Genomic DNA, 21920 nt, shown 5'->3' with positions numbered 1-21920 from the left:
CGAGGTCCAGAAAGCCAAGGCTTCGAGCAGAGAGTGGGTTCGGATGAACAGGACCTGGAACTACAACCAGATCTGTGCGCTCCTGCCTGATCACCGCTCTCGGGTCATCATGGTCAAGGAGTTTCTTCAGCGTGGTTTTTTTATCACGAACCAAAGGAGAGGAGAAACGAGCGGCAGCTGTGAGATGGGCGGAGATTGAATCATCGCGTTCACGAGGGGGATCATAAAAGCGGATGTTCGAGTGAAGAGGGCAAGCGGCAGGGGACAGAGAAATCCACGGCAGGGAAGGAGCCTGAAAACAGCAGTTCAACCTGGATGGAGAAGGAGAGACAGCAGTAACAGTAAAGTGCCATTGGAGATCCTCATTATCTGACTCCGGTCTCACACCGTATATAAACGACCAGTGAATTTGCCCTGGATCTTTGTGCATTCTGAGGTTGCCTATTGAGGTCTTCTGTTTGATATTGTGGTAACCTTTTTATGGCAGTGGTGTGTGCGTAGTATACTCTCCATACAGTGTGGACACGCTATTCCATCGGCACAAGAGGAGGGAGCTGGCCGGGATCAAGAGTGGAGATCTTATTCACTGCGAGTGGTGTGAGTTGCAGTGCCTAGTGTGAAGTGACTAGTGTGGACTGATCACATATGATTATTTGAAGTGATTGATGTTTGCACTGGGGTGAGGATTGTTGTGTCTGTTCGTGCCCCCAGCCGTCCTATTCCAGAATTAACCCCTTACTGTGTGCGTTGAGTATCCACTGTGCAGGAGTGTGCCTCCGGTCTATCCAGTGTGAAGAGGAGTCGTGAGATGTTTATGCACTGCTGTTTGACTTCCCGGTCCTAAATAAGAACCAGCGCCTGTCCATTGAGTCTCTCATATTGAAAGCCTGAATCTGCCCACCGAGTCTTTCATGCTGAAGTCAGCCTCCTGCTGTGAGTACGTACATACTATTGACTTGAAGATGACTTGTGAAATGTTTATGCACTGCTGTTTGACTTCCCTGTCCTAAATAAGCACCAGTGATGCGCGGGTCAATGTATAAACAATTCGCAACCGACCGATGTTTTCAACTACCCGCCCGCAACTCGGACCGCAAAAAAAGTAAAAAAAATATTGTACCCGACCTGCTTCCTGACCGCATGTTTTAAAAGTAGTGGAGAAATACAAATTTGTCAAATGTTTAATTTAGGTTTCCACTCCAATGGTATAAAAACTGATAAAGTCTCCAGCGAGAGTCTCCTTTCCTGATAGTCCTGTTTTTTGATTGGATTAGCTATAAGGGAGACTTCCACCTTTTGTCTTTAATGGCTCTGGGATGGCTCTTTGGAACCAGAGTTCCTGCCACCATCAGCATTTGAAAAGTTATGCTGATTCAATCGGATTGGTAATGGCCTCAGAGTAGGGTGTGTTCCTAATTCATTTGCATGCTTTGTTTCAGTTTCTCCCCCCCCTCAATGTAAACTCCTCCCCTCTAAATGTATAAATTGTAAGGGAATGTTTTCCCTTAGTTAGACTATCTTAGACTATCTTTGAGATGACTACAGCTACGCAATAAAGAACTTCTGCGTGTAAGATACCTCAAGAGTCTCCTGGTCTGTTGCGTGGAAGAATAAAAAACTTCACTACAGATGGTGCCGTGACCCGGATAGAGAAATCTTACCTGAATCAAGAACTGCAACAAAAGATTTCAACAGAGAAATCTTACCTGAGTTCCAGAACAAGATCAACAAAGTGAACTGAGTTCCAGAACAAGAACAAAAAGAACTTTTCTGACTGAGTTCCAGACTGAATCTTTTCATACAAGCAACGATTCGGTGAGTTTCACTCTATTCAAAGAACCAGACCAGTACCAAAGTTGTGCCTCTGCGCCGTCAGAGAAAGAGTTATCAGGCAGCTGTAGTGTTTGATTAACTAAAGTTATCCTTTAAAAGTGGTCTTTTAAAGATGATAGATATCCTCTGTTGTCAGGCAGGGAAGATTGACATTAAATGTTAATATTTTGGGATCCTCTGAATAAGTCAGGGAAGTTGTAAGATATCCTCTGAATGAGTCAGGGAAGTTTTGTTCAACGGAATAGTGCCTCTACGTTGCTAGAGAAGATATCCTCTAAACTTAGGGAAGATTAACATTACGTGTTAATATTGGTGATAACCTCTGTTCGCAGGGAAGGATTAGCATTTTTGTGCTAGTTATTGTGGTCGTATCCTCTAAAAATTTTGGAAGGTGAAAGATCCTTTCCATTTTCTTTCAGGGAAGATTAGCGCAACATGCTAATAGTTTGTGTTGTTTGTTTGTTGTTTTGTGGTGTTACCCTCTAAAAAATGTATTTTAGAGATGAAAGTTTGAACCTCTGTACAAACAGGGAAGTATTAGCATAAAGTGCTAGTAATATTGTGGATTTCCTTTGCTCTGTCAAAGAAGGTTTACAACAGTCGATCTGTGTAAACAAGTGTAGCCTCTGTTGATCAGAGAAAGTTAGTTGTTTTGTGTGATAACAAAGAAACTCACAAAATGGTTGTGACGAATGCTAGGTTGGTTCCTACAACTGAGAAAAGTGGCCTTGCCACTCCATTGTGGTCAGATAGTGAATTTAAGTCATTGTTAGGAGAGCACATGGACTCCATAGTGACTCCGTCAGTCAGATTGAATTTGACAAAGAAATTTGGCATTCACCCAGAAAAAGTATGGTCTATAGATGAGTGTAAAAAAGTGCTAGGAGCAAGTATTCGCAAGAACAATGTGAAAGCTATTATCTGTTGTTACAAAGAATACAGTTTATCCATTGCACAAGAGCAAGCTAGGTGTATTGCTAAGTTAAATGAACAGAACAAACAATTGCAGACTCAATTGTCCTGTTTCAAGACAAAGGTGGGCCATAACCAGGCCTCAGCCAAATGTAACACTGAAGACCAACAGTCAGATGAAACTTTTCCTGACTTACAAGCATTGTTTGAAAGAGATGTAGACATCCCATCAGTAACAGATAAGCATGTAAATTCAGTGAAGGTGTGTGCTGCTAGAAAAAGACAGCAGGGAATTGAACAGTCAGAAAGTGTTCCTTCCAGTGCTTCTGTTGTTCAAATCCAAACTGTTGCTACAACGCTTGGACCTAGAGACATAGAGAGATTGTCACAGAGTTTACCGCCAGCACGCACACAGTTCACTGAATTTAGAAGAGCATTGGTCAGCAAAATGCGTCTCTACGACATGTCGTTAACAGAAATCACACAGTTAATGTCTCAAATTCTAACTGAATCTGAATTCAACAGTTTTGAGTCTGCTGTTACTTCTGAACTGCAACATGCCAGAAAAGATGAATTGAGAGAAGGTGTTCTGAAAATCCTAAAGAATATCCTAGGACCCAAGATAGATTGGTCTAGAATTACTAACTGTGTACAAAAGAAAGAAGAAACTGTGAATGAATATACTGAGAGGTTTTGTCAGTCAGCTGTAACGTACAGTGGAATAGTGGATGATTCTGAAAGTGTACTCAATGACAAAGGACCACTGGTCCGCATCTGGTCAGATGGCCTTATAGCTGACTACAGAAGAGCTTTGCCATTTTTGGATCTGACTTGGTCTCACAGAACTCTTAGAAGTAACCTGGACAGGTTAACTGCTTGGGAAAGAGATTGTGATGTTAAGGCAAGAGTACAAATTGCAGCAGCCTCTTTTAAGGTCAGCACAGAAAACCCACAGAAACGTAAATGTCCTAAGAGAGAGGGCAGGTGTTATTACTGTGGTCAGCCGGGACATTGGAGCAGAGAGTGTAGAAAAAGCAGAAAGAAATTTAACGAAGTCAACCTTTTTGCCCAACTTCTCAGTTTGCTTGCTACTCTGAAGCCGCCATTCCCCACGTCTTTAAACGGGTGGGGCAGCTTGTTGCCGTGTTAACCATTTGGACTGTGAGTGCTTAATTTCCCCAGTAACTTACAACAGAGATAAAAGACTTATGTTTGTTTAACGGAACAAAAGGAAAGTGACTGTCTCAGCTTTTCCTTTGGGGGACTGCTTTAAGTAAACTCACAGCCTTAAATGGTATTCTACAGCACAGGCCTTTCATCAATAATAGTGTTAGGTCAGACTGTAAAGGCCCACATGCAGTGTAGCAATAATGAATGAAGCAAAAGTCAATTTTGTCACCTTTTCCCATTGGGGAAAGTGATTTAACTATCCTCACCCATTCTCACGTATGATGTCTACAACGACTGATGTTTTGTTAGAGGATGAAGGAGAAATAACTCATAATTGGGTTATGCAGATCAAAGTACACATGTCACAGGACAGGTCAAGCCATTAGAGCCTAAGTGGCATGTGCCCCATCAAGGGATGTTGATCGGGCAGTATTGTGTCAAGGAAGAAAAGAAACTTGGTATCATGTATCACAATGAAAAGTGTTCTGTCACATTGCAAAGTGTTCTGCAAAGTTCTGCCCACTGACAGGGACATAAAAAGGACACGAACCAGTGAGGAACCCAAGGGAAGAACCGAAATGCCATATGCGTCGGGGGTCACCCCTTGGGCGAAGATTCCCTCATAGGCCTTCCCCATCCATTTAATCCATCCTCACCTCACTGTTTTCTTTAGGTGTCAAGAATTAAGGAATAGGGAAAGAGGGAACAATAGCAGACTCAGTGTTTACTCAGCAGGATACAACCCTTGTCTTTGAAGAAATACTGCTCTCTTGTTTTCTTTTTCCTCTGTGCAGATACCACTTGATGGCTATCCCGAGACCCATACACACCGACCCTTCACCTGTGTAGGAAGACACCACTTCCAGAAAAACAACGAGACCCACTGCCGGGCCAACTAGCATCAAAGAAAAGAAGAAGAAAAATACACAACGCAGAGAAAAGACTTACGGAACCTTCAGTCATCCAACATGATCAAGATTGTCGTACTACTAACCATCCTGGACATCACACAGAGTGTGGACGTCAGAAACAACATATTCCTAGAACTCATGAATATGTCAAGAAACGCCTTGTTTGCGGGAAAGAACGTGTGCATGCCACACGCACCTTCAGTAGGAGCAGGAATCCCATGGGTGGCGCATCCTATCTCCAAATGTGACACGTGCACCTTATTCGATCATCATAGCAGTGGATTATACAACAAGGACACATGCCACAACATAACACTTCCTCCAGTTTCTTCATGTTGCATTCCAGGACTACCATCCTGCAACCTAACTTCAGCTACTCCCATCATGACAGATGTACTTCTGCCAATGATGTTCTACTGGTGCATGGAAAATTATGCTCCAGCATCGACTCCACTGGGTGAAATTCCTCGTGAACGCTGCAGATTTGTGATTGAAAGAGGAGAAGAAGAATCCCATGTGTATGTTCTAACAACCGAGGAGAAACAGGAAAATGACTTAAAAAGTTGTCTCTACAGGAACCCATCCCTACCAAAAATTTTTGCCGTAAATCAGTTGTGTAGGATCCCTCCACCACCTGACACTTTTTGGTTATGTGGAACTTCTGTTTACAGCATCCTCCCCAGCCAGTTCAACGGAAGGTGCACGCTGGTTTATGTTCTACCAGCTATCAGAGAGAATACACATTCCACCTCAAGCTCCCCACAGCTACAAAATTCAGCTCCCACCACAAACCAAGAAGATGGGTGCATTCCTGGACTCACTTGTGCACAAACATGGTGGTCAAGAACTCTTGGAGCATTAATACCGTCTTATGGTGTCATGCAGGCCTTGGATCAAGTCAGAAGCTTATCGAATTCTGTACAAAAATTGGCCAATGATACAGCATTAGCACTGGGTAACATCACAAACACTCTCGCTTCACACAAGATAATGATCTTACAGAACAGAGTGGCCTTGGATTACATTCTAGCATCACAAGGAGGAGCCTGTACCATCATCGGTCCTGAGTGCTGCACCGGGTTAATGGACCCCACAGAAAACTTGACCAAAATCCAACAAGACATTCTTGATCTCTCAACTGGATTAAAGAAGATGACTGAAGACAATTCGACATGGTTCGGAAACTTGATTGGTAAACCGTGGATGTGGATGAAGGAAATAGCAATTCTGCTGTTGTTTCTCTTATTAGCGTACAATCTATGTGTCCACAGTATCAAGTGTTTCATCCAAAAAATGAATTACACCTCTCACGAGAAAATCACCGTTCCAACCAGTAAAGACTATTATCCGTAAGAACTTCACGGACCCTAATTGCATGTTTGTTTTCTGTGTCAGCATGTAATTACAGAAAAAGCAGACACAGAACATGAGTATGTGCCTGTAACTAGCAAAAGTTACAAGAGTGAACTTTTAATTGTTTAAATTTGTATATAGTGTGGGAGTTATTTAGAACTCCCAAAGGGGGAATTGGAGAAATACAAATTTGTCAAATGTTTAATTTAGGTTTCCACTCCAATGGTATAAAAACTGATAAAGTCTCCAGCGAGAGTCTCCTTTCCTGATAGTCCTGTTTTTTGATTGGATTAGCTATAAGGGAGACTTCCACCTTTTGTCTTTAATGGCTCTGGGATGGCTCTTTGGAACCAGAGTTCCTGCCACCATCAGCATTTGAAAAGTTATGCTGATTCAATCGGATTGGTAATGGCCTCAGAGTAGGGTGTGTTCCTAATTCATTTGCATGCTTTGTTTCAGTTTCTCCCCCCCTCAATGTAAACTCCTCCCCTCTAAATGTATAAATTGTAAGGGAATGTTTTCCCTTAGTTAGACTATCTTAGACTATCTTTGAGATGACTACAGCTACGCAATAAAGAACTTCTGCGTGTAAGATACCTCAAGAGTCTCCTGGTCTGTTGCGTGGAAGAATAAAAAACTTCACTACAGTAGTAAATGCTCATCGGAGCGTTATTGGGCCATAGACGTGTAACAACACGGCATCGCAAGAAGACGTACGCCTACATATAACAAAGGCAAAGCCAGCACTTAGGTCATCATCTTTCATTATTTCAGCAAATGTCTCCCACACTTTTACTCTTTCTATTTGTGTATTTGCGGAGCTTCCACTCCCCAGTCTTCACCTTTTCTCTTGCCGCCTCCATCTCTCTCCAGACTGTAGTGATCATCGTAGACATGGCCGGTTCGTGAACGAATCGTTCTTTTGAACCGGTTCTTTTTAGTGAACCGGTTGAACCAGTACACTAAATCGAACTGAATCGTTCGAAACAGTTTGCGTCTTGCGTCAGTGCTGATCCAGAAGTTACTAAAGTTACTCACTTTTAGACATGCCTGATAGTCCCTCCGAATCGAAATAAATCAATATCCTGAATTATATTTTACTCCAGTAACTCCAACAGTTCACTGAACCGAGACATGTTGGTGCCCCTGTTGAGAGAAGTGATGAGCACGAGCAGCTGATACTGCTCATAGATACTGCGTACTACCGAACGCACAGGGACAACAGTTCTCGAATCACCAGTATAGATCCGGGAACTGTTTAGACTGAGCTTGTGTGTAATCTTCGTGCCAGTTATTAAGCCAATAATGTGTAGGGCTGTATATTTTTATCAAAAGTTGTGTCTAGTACTATATTAATACAAATGTTTAATTGGCATCTTTTTTCAAACGACCCGACCGACCGCGACCCGAATATCATTAAAAACATTTTTAGATGACCCGTAACTGCGGGTAGCCGTGGGTGACCGCAGGCACCCGGTCATTTCGGATCAACCCGCGCATCACTGATAAGCACCAGTACCTGTCCATTGAGTCTTTCATATTGAAAGCCTGAATCTGCCCACCGAGTCTTTCATGCTGAAGTCAGCCACCTGCTGTGAGTACGTACATACGATTGACTTGAAGACGACTTGTGAAATGTTTATGCATTGCTGTTTGACTTCCCTGTCCTAAATCAGAACAGCATCTGCTCTATACTAACCCCTGGCTGTCTGAAGAGGAACTGCCGTGTGAATTCCAGAACAGCATCTGCTCTATACTTACCCCTGGCTGTCTGAAGAGGAACTGCCGTGTGAATTCCAGAACAGCATCTGCTCTATACTTACCCCTGGCTGTCTGAAGAGGAACTGCCGTGTGAATTCCAGAACAGCATCTGCTCTATACTTACCCCTGGCTGTCCGAAGAGGAACTGCCGTGTGAATTCCAGAACAGCATCTGCTCTATACTTACCCCTGGCTGTCCGAAGAGGAATTGCTGCGTGAATTCCAGAACAGCATCTGCTCTATACTTACCCTTGGCTGTCTGAAGAGGAACTGCCGCGTGAATTCCAGAACAGCATCTGCTCTATACTTACCCCTGGCTGTCTGAAGAGGAACTGCTGCGTGAATTCCAGAACAGCATCTGTTCTATACTTACCCCTGGCTGTCTGAAGAGGAACTGCCGTGTGAATTCCAGAACAGCATCTGCTCTATACTTACCCCTGGCTGTCTGAAGAGGAACTGTTGTGTGAATTCCAGATCAGCATCCACTCTATACTTACCCCTAGCAGCCAAGAAGAAGAAACATCCAGTTTTAGTTTACGAAATTTTAATTCAATAAAATCCTTTTACATTTGATACCTTGTTTGTGGTCGTGGTGTTTCTGGGTAACTCCTCGAGGTGGTACGCTCATAGGGGTGGTCTGCAACAGGGGGGGGGCCATCCCAACCTGTGACATAATGTTTGATCATTAATTAAAAAATGTAATGTGTTCTCATTCTTTTAGGAGTCGTGGCAACTCAGACTTTTTCAAAGAACGACATTGTTTGCGACTGCCACGGCAAGGTCATCCCAGCTGCTCAAGGGAGGGCGATGGTGCAGGCACAGCATGACGAGGCCGGGTACATGTTCTTCTTTAAAGCCGGAAAGAGAGATCTCTGCGTCGACGCCCAGACCTTTCCGTGCGAGTGCCACCCTGGCAAAGACACCGTTGGGAGGAGGATAAACCACTCCACAAAAGCGCCCAACCTGAAGCCCTTTCACTGCAGGTTACGTGTGAATGGGGAGGACAAGGGCGTCATCCTCTTCAGGGCACTGAAGGACATCAGTGTGGGCGATGAACTACGGTTCGACTACGGGGTCAAAAGGAAGTCCTTCAGTGGAGAGGGCCTACACCTGGACTGGCTGGATGGTTGAGAAGGCCTTCATCAGGCTGGAGTGGCTGGACTTTTGATTCCTGTTTTAAGGACTAGATTTTGCTGGACTCTCACAGACCATTTGTGTTAAATTTTATGACACTGGGAACTGTGTATGAACTATCAATGTTTTATTTGTCAACTGTGAGCTCACGAATGAACTATAGATGTCTAGACAAAATTGGGAGCTTGCGTATGGACTATCAATGTTTGGACAAAATTGGGAGCTTGCGTATGGATTTGATGTTCATGTAAAAGGAGCCTCAATAGCGTCTAAACATTGTAGTTTCATGTAAATGGAGCCTCAGTGTGACCAATGAAATAATTGAGTTTGATCTACGTCCTGGAGCTGGAGTGGTTGGATCTCTGACAACCCGGACAGACTCTATTTTTTCAGACTGTGATTTTGCCGGACGTCTGCTTGCCTCTCACAGACCATGTGTGACAAATTTAAATGGAGCCTCATTGTGAACTGACAACCCAGACAGACTGTAGTGTAAGTAGAGTAAAGTACTTATTGTAAGCTCACTGTACATTCGTAAAATAACCTGTTGTTTTTTTTTTGTTTTGTTTTTTTGGCTTACCACAGCAGGATTTTGAATAGGGTGCCACGCACTCTACCCGGGCATCCCAGGACAGTGTCTCCTTCCATCGACGGCTCCTCAGAGCTCCTTGAGGGATGCTGAGAGCGAGCCAGAACGGGAGAACCATTTCCATAAAGTTACGTATCTCTTTAACCAATCATTCACATATTGCTCACCTTTTATACTACTGCTGAATCAGATCAAATGCATTAATATTATGAACAGCAGCTATGCTAATTATTTCCCCTCTGCCTTTCTGCTGTTATCTCGGGACGTTTGTCCCGAGAAAATAGGGGTTCGTCAGCTCCAGTTTGTATCCAGCCTCTGGAGACTTCAGATGCCCCAACGCCTGTGATGAGAAGACCAACGCCTGTGATGAGAAGACCAACGCCTGTGATGAGAAGACCAACGCCTGTGAAGAGACGACTCAACGCCGGCGATATGTTATGCCCATAATATTACATGATTATCTAAATGTATTTTTTTCCATGTACTTTCCTTATATACACTTACTGTAAAGCTTCTATTAAAACAATATGAATGTAAGCCAGAGAAGAACTGGCCCCGACTGAGCCTGGGTTCTCCCAAGGATTTTTTCTCCATCCAATCTGATGGAGTTTTGGTTCCTTGTCACTGTCGCCTTTTGGCTTGCTTAGTCGGGGATATTTGTTAATAAAATATGCAACCAACCTGCAGTGTATATAAATTCTTTTATATAGTTAATACTGTGTGACGTGTGTTTGACCATGTGATGAGTGTGTTTTTCTTGTGAAAACAGTTTCAAGTTAATAAAGTGTGCAAACAAAATACAGTGTGTCCTCACTGTGTCTGCTGTTCTAAAATGTCTGTATTTAACTCAAATCTCAAGCTTTCTTTCTGATTTTTGCATCAAATTAATCAGTGAGTACTACACTTATTAGTGCTAACACTAATTATGCTGTTTTTTGGTCAGAGAGGGTAAGAGACCGGCTCCAACTGTGCTGTCAATGTCATCTTCCGCCTGTAATTTCACACCAAAATGTCTTTTATTCAGCCAATTCATGAGATGGTGCCATGTGTTTTGCTTCAAAATAAAGCTGAGTATGTGTCCTTTCATAATCCAACACTTATCTGGCTTTATCATGTTCATAGAGGGAATGAGACCTCATCAGGTTAGCGGACCTCTTTGCCGTGGTGAAAATCTGGGAGCAGTTTCCCAGTTTTCAACTTTGATTATTTTATTAAAATGAATGCATCTCAGTCAGTGTTTATGCTACAGACATGTTTTACACATCTATTGAAAGCTTGAGACCTGCACTTTAATGTGTTACTATTCAATTTTCTGTATCTTGTTCATTTATTTTATAATACAGAGTAAAGTTCAGGTCGGCGCCGTTAAACTCACCCCAGGCTTGTGTACTCACTGTGTTTGCTGTTCTAAAATGTCTGTATTTAACTCAAATCTACAGTAACACAGACACACTGCAAAGAAATAAACAACAAAAAGACAATTATTTGTAACTTTATTCATCTGTTATTTCCACTTAACAGTGTTTAACAGCGTTCCTAACCCTAACCCATCTATTTACAGTAACAATTTCCCGTAAACATTTGTTTGATTTTGTTCTTATTGTTACTTTCTCATATTTTAAATCTATTTGCAACACAACCAGTATTTACAGTAGTTCAACGTACTAACCCAGCAAACAGGGGACGTCCTCCGGACGTTGCGAACGTCTAATTAGGTCCGGATCTGGTCCGGTTCATAACGTTCGCTGGGGGACGTTTGGAGGACGTCCGCATTTGGTCCGGTTTATAACGTTCGCTGGGGGACGTTCCGAGGACGTCCGCATTTGGTCCGGTAACGTTCGCTGGGGGACATTCCGAGGACGTCCGCATTTGGTCCGGTACATAACGTTCGCTGGAGGACATTCCGAGGACGTCCGCATTTGGTCCGGTAACGTTCGCTGGAGGACATTCCGAGGACGTCCGCATTTGGTCCGGTATAACGTTCGCTGGGGGACATTCCGAGGACGTCCGCATTTGGTCCGGTTCATAACGTTCGCCGGGGGACGTTCCGAGGACGTCCGCATTTGGTCCGGTTTATAACGTTCGCTGGGGGACGTTCGGAGGACGTCCGCATTTGGTCCGGTTTATAACGTTCGCCGGGGGACATTTTGAGGACGTGCACTTTGACATTAAGGTGCAAAACCATAAAAACAAGAAGTGTTGGTGGTATAAAAATACTGCCTATTAGCATTTTTAGCACATGTTCAAATGAGATATGCTTGAGTGTTCGCAAAAACAATAATAAAAAAATCTGAAAAGTGCCATTGTCCCGGAGTGATAATCCTAGGAACGGGTCATAGCTTTAAAATAAGTTTTAGATTCATGCTTTAATAATGATATTTTTATTCAAGTAGGTTATAATTCTAATTTATGTTTGTAAATGACTTGATGCGTTTTAACGGGCATGCGCGTGAAGTTGAGTTGCCATGGAAACGGAGGGTCACCAGTGCAGACAGCAAACTCCGACTCTCCCTGTTTTCACTGCTTTCATGTGAGTTTAGTCTGTAAAATCACACAAATAATACACACGACTGTTCTTGACACTTCTCTTAATTTTAACTGGCACGCTTCTGTTTATTATTTAACGTTACTTTATAGAAATGGGTTAGTGTCTTCGAATAAATCCATTAGCATCACTAACCGTTTAGCTAGCTACAGAGTTAACGTAAGGCTAACGTTATAGCTTGAGCTTTTGTTTATGAATGTTTGGGCTTTTAATCACATTTTATGTGTTGATTAGAGGTTTTGATATTTTTGTAGCCTAAATATTTTGCTTGGAAGTGAGCTAAAAACGTATGTATTTAAAAACGTTACGTTTTATTACTGTTAATCAATGACGTCACTTACACGGCTGAACTAGCTAATGGTTCATAAATATTGATAAAAAGAAAAATTATGTGATTTCAGCAGCAACAAGATAACTGTTGGCTATGTGACAAATGGTTTGTTGTGTTCCTAGATCGTTCCATGCTGCCCTGCTCAGTAGCAGAGTTGAGTAACCCCAGAGTGCACTCTGGACGATGGGGTGGGGCGACACTTTTGGGTGGAGCGACACGTGTCGCCCCGCCCCTATTTTCCTGTTCCCGCCTTTGCCATTTTCCTCCGACCCCCTAGGGGGCAGTTTGCGATAAAAGGCAACGGTGGCAGCATTAACGAACGAACGACACTCCACGTTGATTGCGATTCCAAATGGTGAGTAAAAATGGTTGTGTAGTTTTATATAAACATATTTAAAAATGTACCATGATGTTCGTGAATCAAATCTGGAATAGTTTCCTTCTGAAAGGATGTCATGAATAAAGAATCTTGAAGAACTTTGAGAGCTCTGTTATACAATAGCAATATGTTTAGTTTTTTTTTTTAAAGCTATGTTTATTTATGTTAATTATGTTTGTTTTAAATCGAGAGCAATAAATTACTTTATTGTTAAAGTTTGAATGAATTAATAATTTCTCATTTTTTTTATGAATAATTGTTGATTGTGTAGTGGGTCTGAGCGTACAGCACGAGCAAGCACCTGCAGCTCGGTAGCACAGAGGTTTGGAGCTGAATCCTGCATTAGAGAGAGCCCTGCATTGAAAGTGGAGATGTTTTGTCATACAGCAAAATAACAAGATCCCACATCGACAACTTCCGCTTCTTCAAACAGAGGTTTGACTTCTTGACAAAAACAGAGTATCACATATTTGTTTGGCATAATCCTCTCCATGTAGAGTAATCTGTTCTATCTGGTAATATCTTTATTGCTTTATAAGGATCTCTTCCAAACACGGAGACCAAAAACCAAATGGATAATAGGAACAAGCCAGCAGTTACACCTGAATCTGAACTTAAGTGTGGAAATGTCAAGAGTTCTACAGGTAACAGACTTGTAAACTTGTACCTCTTAGGGTTGCAGTGGTATGAGATTTTCACAGTACAAAAGCAGTTTCAGAAATTATCGTGGTTTAATGGTATATGGTCCTGCTCAATCAAATGTGAGTCATTTTTAAATATATTATATTTTTAAAAATATTTTGCCATTGCATAATTTTTTACTCCTACTCCAATAACAATAAATATTATTACTTAATTATTTCTATAAGTCCTTTTACTTTAGTACAGCTTTTGGATATTCTGCCCACCTCTGCTGTCACACCGCATAGCCTTGATTTTCAAAACTGCATTTACTGTTTGAATTGTGTGATAAAAGTAACATAATTTGAGACTTTTTGCTTTATTTTTGACTAGATACAAAGCTCATCACAGTTTACATCCGTAAACTGTGGATGGAAAGGATGCAATAAATAGTGTTTAGTTGGGCAACTACTGAAAATAGCATAGGCTAAAAAATTGATCTCGGGATTTAAGATTTGATATAGAGCAATAGTACAGTACTGTAAATAATCAAATGTGTGAGATATAACTCTTTTAAGCATGAAACTGTCATACTGCTGCAACCCTAATATAATATACTGTATAAAAGTTAGTATGCATAGTGATCTTAAAACATTAGTCACATTAAAGTGCAGTAGTAAAGACTGAACTTTAAACATGTTGTTCCATACTGATGGTAGGTTAAATTTTAATTGTTATTGTAGTTAATTATTGTAAGTTATACCCTGCTCATTTTCTTGCACTTTGTGAATTGTAACAGTGCACTCTGTACATGGCTTTGGGGCTCCGATTTGATTTTTCAGAGGTATGTCATTACCTCATTACATATTTCACGTTAAATAAACAGACATGCATAATTGTTTATTATTATTATTTAAAAAAATTCAGGATGACATGCCCCTGATCAGGAGGTGGTGGTGTGCTCTCATACTGGACAACTTCACTCTGCAAATGCATGTAGCTGTTTGCATGTTCCTACATTAAACATTAGTTTATGTACTACATCTACCAATATACATGCCTACCTCTTGTCATTTGTTTTTCTTAGCACTCAACCTTACAAAAGGCAATGTCTTCGGGGAGATTCAGACAGAGAGATTCAGGTAATTTATTGTGCACATACATTCATTAAGCAATTTCTTTGAATAGTGTTCTGGTAAAACTTCCATTTGTTGGTGAAACAATGGAGTTATTTGTCATTGTTCAAGACAGGCATGTTAAGGGAGGGCTTTAGTGAAGCGCTGCAGAGCTTCTCTCCTAACGGTGGAAACACAGTGTGATATTGTGCTCGGTGATACAGGTCCAAGGCTATTAACACCGCCCGACCCTTGAAAGCCCTGGCTCACACTGGCCCGACAGTGGGGAAAGCGGCTAATGTGTGTTGGAGCGATATTATTTTAATATTATCGTTATAAGAGAATATGTATCTCTTTATTTATTATTTTATTCAGAGCATGCAGTTTTGACAACAATATATCAGGTTTGTCTGAACCAAGGTTTATATTTTTTTCAACAACATTTATATACAAGTATAAATAACAATGTTTTTTGTTTCAACAGCTTCCCCATGAAATAATAGCAACTGGTGATTCTGCATATTTGACGCTTTCACTGGTATGCAGATGGTTTAGGGATGTGGTCACAAATGAAATTTTCCAGAAAGCAGCACATTTTGCCTGGCTAGACTGTAAGATGTTTTTTTCTGTTCAATGTACATTTCTTGGATTGAAATGTGTGGTATGTGACATTTAAACTTGAATCTCCACACTTATATCTTTTCTGTATTTTGTCTTTACATTTTAAGGTGTGGTCAACTGGAAAAAAAATTCTCCGGACTACTGTGATGAGTTTCGCCGGATCTACAGCTTCAGGGAATGCTTGGAGCTTTTTTTAAGTCCTATCCACCAGGGTACAGGGGAAGAGGAAGACTAGGGGAACTGCTGGGCTTTTACTGCGAAGATCTTTGTACAGGATTTTGCTCGCAGGACTGTTTTTTTGCTGCAGGAAATGAATTTCTGTAAAACTCAAAACTTGTAGATGGGAATTGAGAGATGAACTGGTTTTGATGTAGTAATTGATGCAACTAAAAGGTAAACTTAAAGGTCAAACTTGAAAAATTAGAATATTGTGCAAAAGTTCATGTTCAGTAATTCAAATTAAAAAGTGAAACTAATATATTTAGTATAAATAACTATATGCATATGGCATGATTATATATAATTTTCAGAGGGCTTACATTTTTGTAATATTCTGATTTTGTGAGATTTTGAATTTGATGTTCATCAAAATTATAACTTTTGCACGATATTAAAATTTTTCGAGTTTCACCTGTATAGTGTTCTATTGAAAAGCTATGGCAAAAACATAGGTTTCACTAATTGTGCATATGGTAAAGTACCTTGGTTCTTTAAGGTTTGCATAAATTACATTCTGCTGATGTATAAGTGCAGTTTGGAGTCTATAATAAAGAAAAAGTGACAAAGTCTTTGTTTTGTTGTGTTCTTAAGAGCATGTATAGAAACTCCCTTATAGGTTTATTATAGTACAACCATTATTAATTACATTTATGTAAACGCACAAATACTATAATTAATTACCATAGTTAATTTGTGATTACCATGGCTTTTTGGAGCTATGATCAGTGAAGTTTAACAGCCGTAAATGTAGTTTAAAAAAAAATGTTCGTAGGATTACGGAAACTCGTGGTTACTAGCAGGTGAGACTGTTGACATGTCCGCTATAGTTTGCTCTCTCTCTCTCTCTCTCTCTCTCTCGCTATCTATCTATAGATAGAGAGCGAGATGTCATTAACTTACAAAAAAACAGTGAGTAATACAGAGGTAACGGACCATCTAACTTACTACAGCTGTTGAGGGAGTGATTGTGAATTAGACCATTATTTCTATTCTCTTTGTATTTCTACTTCAATGGAATAATGTGGAATCGTATTAATGTCCGCCAAATCAACAAGTTTATTCGTCTGTTGTGTTCTTCCGCATTCCCAGCCGGCCCGAAGCGTCACACTTCTCTGCACCAATAATCTGTAATAGCGTCACACTTCTCTGCACCAATAAGATCATCTTTATTATAAACCAATAAACGTTAACGTGTCGCTCCGCCCAAAAGTGTCGCCCCGCCCCATCGTCCAGAGTGCACTCTGGGGTACTACGCAGAGTTGAACTGGCCATCATCTGAACCTGGCAACCGGACACGCAAACACACGCTCTTTTTTGATAATGAAAATAAAATTATTTTGTTTCCTAATATTCCTTGTGTGTTTGTTCCTTGGGTAGTTAATATGTTAAAAATACTTCTAGTGAACATAAAGTTCACTATAGAAGTCTGAAAAGTCCCCGAATGTTTGCTGAACGTCCCGCAAACGTTCCCCGCGACGTCATGTGAACGTCCCGCGAACGTCCCCCGCGACGTCCTGTGAACGTCCCGCAAACGTCCCCCGCGACGTCCTGAGAACGTTTAAAGTGTGTATGTCAGGTTAAAATTTTTTTTTAGATATATTAAATAATGTTTAGATGTATGAGTGAAAATGTAATTATCATTAAAATTAGTACTGTAATTGCCCTACATTAAGCTTTATAGCCATTTCTGTCAAGAACATATTTTTAAAACACAGTGGAGCTGCCTGTGATGTCATAAGAGGGAGATGTGACAAAAACGTTCTATTCAAGTATGGAGAGTTTTGAGTCTGAGGAGATCCAAAATCCCCCTCAAACCTCCGATGGGCCACAACCTTACAATTTTGAGCCTCCCAGGCGTGAGACAGATGAGGAACCAAACAGAAATTTAAATAATTCCTATCGAAGAAACATAAATATCTGGTGTGAAGAGAACCAGTGGAGAGTTGGTCGGGTGTCTTGGTAAACTATAGGCAATAACTTAAGAGGTGGAACGGTACATGTATTCGTATTGAACCGAAACGTACGGCCGTCACGGTTCAGTGCATGAATTTACACGGAGAATACAGGGTTGAAATAAATAAAACTCGCGTGCAAATTAATTAATGCGGAACTACTGTTAGATACGCGGTAGAGATGTGCGGTAGCCTATAGGTCAGTGTGAAGAGGTTCAGTATGTGGAAAGAAGACAGGGTCGGCGTGACTGGGACTCGTTTATTCAGAAAAACAAAACAAAAAAGAAACGAGGCGCACAGTAGCGGATTCGCCACCATAAACAAACACGCGATCCAACACTTGCTTCTCAGTCTCGGTTGCAGTAGCCGCGTGAAGTCCCAGTCCAACTCTCTCTCGCTCGCTCTCTCATTCCCCGGTTATATACGGTCTCTCCACGGAAAATTACTGCAATCAAACACAGGTGTTCATCATCTGCACTTGATCTACTAATCTCACCGTGCGGCTCCGTCCTTTCTCTCCCGCAGCCGCTACAGACTCACGCCCCCTCGCCACAGTCAGGTTTGCCGAAGTGCTGATATTCTGAGAGCTAGTCTCGCGGCTGTCATCAAAAAGTGGACTCTGTGACCGGTTTTAACGGTGTTTTTGCACCCAGTACAAACGCACTAATTCACCATCGTGATAATACGCCTGCATACATTTCTTCTTTTTCTTCTTCTTCAGGGTTTGATTGCGGTTGGCAAACCTATTTCCTGCATATACCTAACTAACTACCTAACTTAAATAACTAAATAAATAAATGTCCTAATCAAATAAGTCTCTCGCTTTATCATTCGTACAATTACCAACACAGCTCACTGACTCACTCTCAGCGACCTGGGGAGACGTCTCCCTCTTATGACATCAGTGATTCGATTGGGGGGAGGAGCAGTTTTAAGTGAGTACTGAAAATAACGAACTTTTTCATCTTATATTCTGCCTTTAGGTATCGAAAAACATACAAAACAATACACCAACTTGACAAACGTGTTTTTCCCCTAACTATTTTGTGTTAATCATAATTACAAATTTAACCTGACATACACACTTTAATATCATAACAAAATTATACACCGGTTTTCGGTATAAACTGCTATACTGCCCAGCACTAGATACACTCACCCTGACTCCTAACCTGCTAATTACTAGCTATCAGATCTACTGATATCTGTCTTCAGCCACTCATCAGATCCTCCTCTGTCTTCTCCGTCCCATCTCACCTGCAAGTATCAAAATAATTTTGAATGATGTTCTTATAATAAAATAAATCCAGCCATACCTCACTGCATTACATTTCCACCTGCCATTCTAGTTTACTGCTTCAGATTCCCCTGCATTGTAAATAAACCTGTTTATATATCACTCCGTTGTCTTTCTCTTCTGTTCAGTGACAGGTACATCATGTTTAAAACATTTGAACAAAAAGAAACATTTGTTTGGGCATATGAACGTTTTGTACTGTTTTGGCATATGAAAAATATGGATACCACTGATCTTCTATTACTTGTTTATAAAAAATCCTGGTGTTGATATTATATTGTTTTTAAGGAGGACATGAGGAGTCTTCCTCCTTGGGAGAAAAAGACAAGCTGATGTTCATGGCCCAGACAATAAAGGCACTTGAAAAGGAACGAGATTTTCTCCGTCAAACTGTCCTAAAACTCTCAAGTACGAAACATATATCTGTTTTGCTCTATTGACTATTTTATTTAAGAATTTAGTAATTACTGAACAAGTATAATTTTCAAACTTCCACATCAATCCTGAACTGCTTATCTAACATGTTTGACTTTTTATCTAACTAAATGTGATTTTGTGTTCTTAGACAGAGGGGCAAAAAAGAAAGTTAAGAAAATCTTGGACTCGAGCACTGAATGCAGCACCAGTGGCACTGATGAGGAGTCCCTGAGTTCTTGCTCCTCTTCAGAGTCATCTGATAGCGACATTCCTCGGAAGAAGAAAAGAGGTCATAAAAAGAAGACCAAGAGCTCCACCAGGTCAAATACCAAGCACAGCTCACGTGGTAAGTGCATATTCTGTTTTTGTTAATCATCTTTCTGTTGATGTGCATTTACTCCTTGTAACACATGGCAAATATTGGTTATCAGTCTCTATGACTACATCTGGGAAAACCTGTTGGATGTCGCGCTGGTACGTTTTCAGTAAGGTCTAAATATAGATTGAATGTTGGGTTTTTATATTGAATTATTATTCTATAACATCTTGTTTATCATCTCTGAATATATCTTGGGAAAATTCACTAGTTTAGTGCAGAAAAATAGCAATATATAATGTTCAGCTGAAAAGACTGTGTTTCTCTTTAAGAACACGCAGGCGGAGCTGAGGTGCAAAAGACAATATCTCCCGTTTAGCTCTCCTTCTCTTAACACTACAACGACAGTTCGCCTATCAAAATAAACCACAAAACAGAATAAAATCCAGTCCTGGGTGAACTACAACAGCCTGCAAGTTTTTATTTATTTTATCCAGTGTTAACCAGGTTTTATCCAGGTTTAATTACCTGTTTTTTTCTTCCGTTTCTGAAAATCATAGCGATCAGCCGACTTCAGATAACCATAACTTTTGTTACAGACAAACGATAAAAGAAGTAATAACAGATTTGGAAAGGGCTTGATCCCAGCTTTAATATGGTCTCAAAACCTGCAATATGTCAAATTTCACAGTGTGGTGGGTTTTCCCAGATCGCATCACATATTTATAAAATGTCTGAGAAATGCAAACGTGATATTTAAGATAGGAAACTAATTGTAAAAAAAAAAAAAATGCTAGCAGTTCAAGACCACCAATATACTGTATATATTATGTTTGTTTTACAATAATATGATTTTACCTGGAAATTGATCAGTTTGATGCAAGTCTTGTTTTTTGGTTTTGGTTTGTCTTAATAAAGGAAGCTTTAATCTTTTTACAGCAACAACCCCAGAAGATGTACTGAAGCGGTACAATAAAGTTTTTCACGCCTTCAAGAAAGAAGGGAGTATCAGTAAGGCATGCACCAAAGTTGGGGTTGATCGAAATACACTGGCATTAACAGCTGTTGTGGCTGAAATACAGCTTGTTGATCCAGAGTTTTACCGAAGCATCCCAAAGTTCAGATTAAAGGATGAGAAACTCTGCGACTTTGCAAAGCGGTGCCTGCAGTCAATGACAGCAGACCTCAAGTCTACCATAGAAAATGCAAAAAAAGAGCGTAAACTGCTGCCAATAACATACAAGCTCAGATAGAAAGACAAAGTTAGTCCGGAGCCCTGTGCAATGTTCCTTATAGCTGCTCTGAAATGGTAACTTGAGTTTGATTTGACAATTTTGGTCATTGTATACAATGCTGTTCTAGTGTTAACCCAGCTGCAGGTACACTGAAGTTTTACTTGAAAATCTGGTAAACTGTTCTATAATGTGTTAAATAAACATTATTCAGCTTTATTACATTGTTTTTCTCTTCTTTTTTTTTCTTTTTTTTTTGGCAGTCATCTATATTTTTTTTTTACTGAGAAGTAATCAAGGTTTAATACTTGGACATTTTTCCCAAAAAAACTATTAAAATACATTCAAGTGGACAATTCCAATGGAATTAACATGTAACATTTCATAATTCGGAAGTTCCTTTGAAATCATGTAACGACACTGATGGTACACAACAATGACCCTAACAATTGGACTTCATATTAAATGGACAGTTTCTGCAGTGTTAACATTTAAGTACACTGTTAATACAATGTTGTACAAAGGTTTTGGTTTTTATTGTACACAGTAAGTTATGACAGTTTAACACATCAAGTGCAGACTTCCTAAAGGAGTTACCATGTAAGTACACTGTTAATACAGTGTTGCACAGAGGTTTGGGTTTTGTATATTACTTGTAATGTTATAGCCATTTTACACTTTATATTAGGTAGACAGTTCCTGAGGAATTACCATGTAAGTACACTGTTAATACAGTGTTGTGCAGAGGTTTGGACATTGTATAATACACAGTAAGTTATGGCTGTTTTACACTTTACCTTAAGTGTATAGTTCCTGAGGAATTACCATGTAAGTACACTGTTAATACAGTGTTGTACAGAGGTTTCTGTTTTTTTTATTATACACAGTAAGTTATGATAGTTTTACACTTTATATTAAGTGTACAGTTCCTAAGGAGTTACCATGTAAGTACACAGTTAATACAGTGTTGTACAGAGGTTCGGGTTTTTTTTTATTATACACAGTAAATTATGGCCGTTTTACACTTTATATTAAGTAGACAGTTCCTGCGGAGTTACCATGCAAGTACACAGTTAATACAGTGTTGTACAGAGGTTTGGGTTTTGTATATTACTTGTAATGTTATAGCCATTTTACACTTTACATTAGGTAGACAGTTCCTGAGGAATTACCATGTAAGTACACTGTTAATACAGTGTTGTACAGAGTTTTT

The 21920-nt window shown here is 40.3% G+C and overlaps 1 protein-coding gene and 1 long non-coding RNA gene across 3 annotated transcripts; both read left to right on the top strand.

The window, feature by feature from the left end:
* The first annotated feature begins 12697 nt into the window (after positions 1-12697).
* On the top strand, positions 12698-16062 carry LOC120475884 (uncharacterized). Of its 2 annotated transcripts, XR_016147479.1 has the most exons (7): positions 12698-12893; positions 13189-13352; positions 13457-13561; positions 14626-14680; positions 14878-15057; positions 15138-15264; positions 15382-16062. It is a non-coding gene; the product is annotated as an uncharacterized LOC120475884 (long non-coding RNA). The 2 variants fall into 2 exon arrangements; XR_016147478.1 differs by lacking the exon at positions 14878-15057.
* Positions 16063-18708: 2646 nt separating this feature from the next.
* LOC148997661 (coiled-coil domain-containing protein 106-like) lies at positions 18709-20972 on the top strand. Its single transcript, XM_089123331.1, has 3 exons — positions 18709-19150; positions 19308-19505; positions 20415-20972. The coding sequence occupies exons 1-3, from the start codon at positions 19075-19077 to the stop codon at positions 20726-20728; spliced, it is 588 nt and encodes a 195-aa protein (XP_088979457.1). The 5' UTR covers positions 18709-19074; the 3' UTR covers positions 20729-20972.
* Positions 20973-21920: the final 948 nt, after the last annotated feature.

The sequence above is a fragment of the Pimephales promelas genome, chromosome 2 (genome assembly GCF_988280905.1).
Source record: "Pimephales promelas chromosome 2, fPimPro1.hap1.1, whole genome shotgun sequence".
NCBI lineage: Eukaryota > Metazoa > Chordata > Actinopteri > Cypriniformes > Leuciscidae > Pimephales > Pimephales promelas.
Note: the sequence above shows the minus strand (reverse complement) of the source record. Positions and strands in the feature narration are given on the sequence as shown.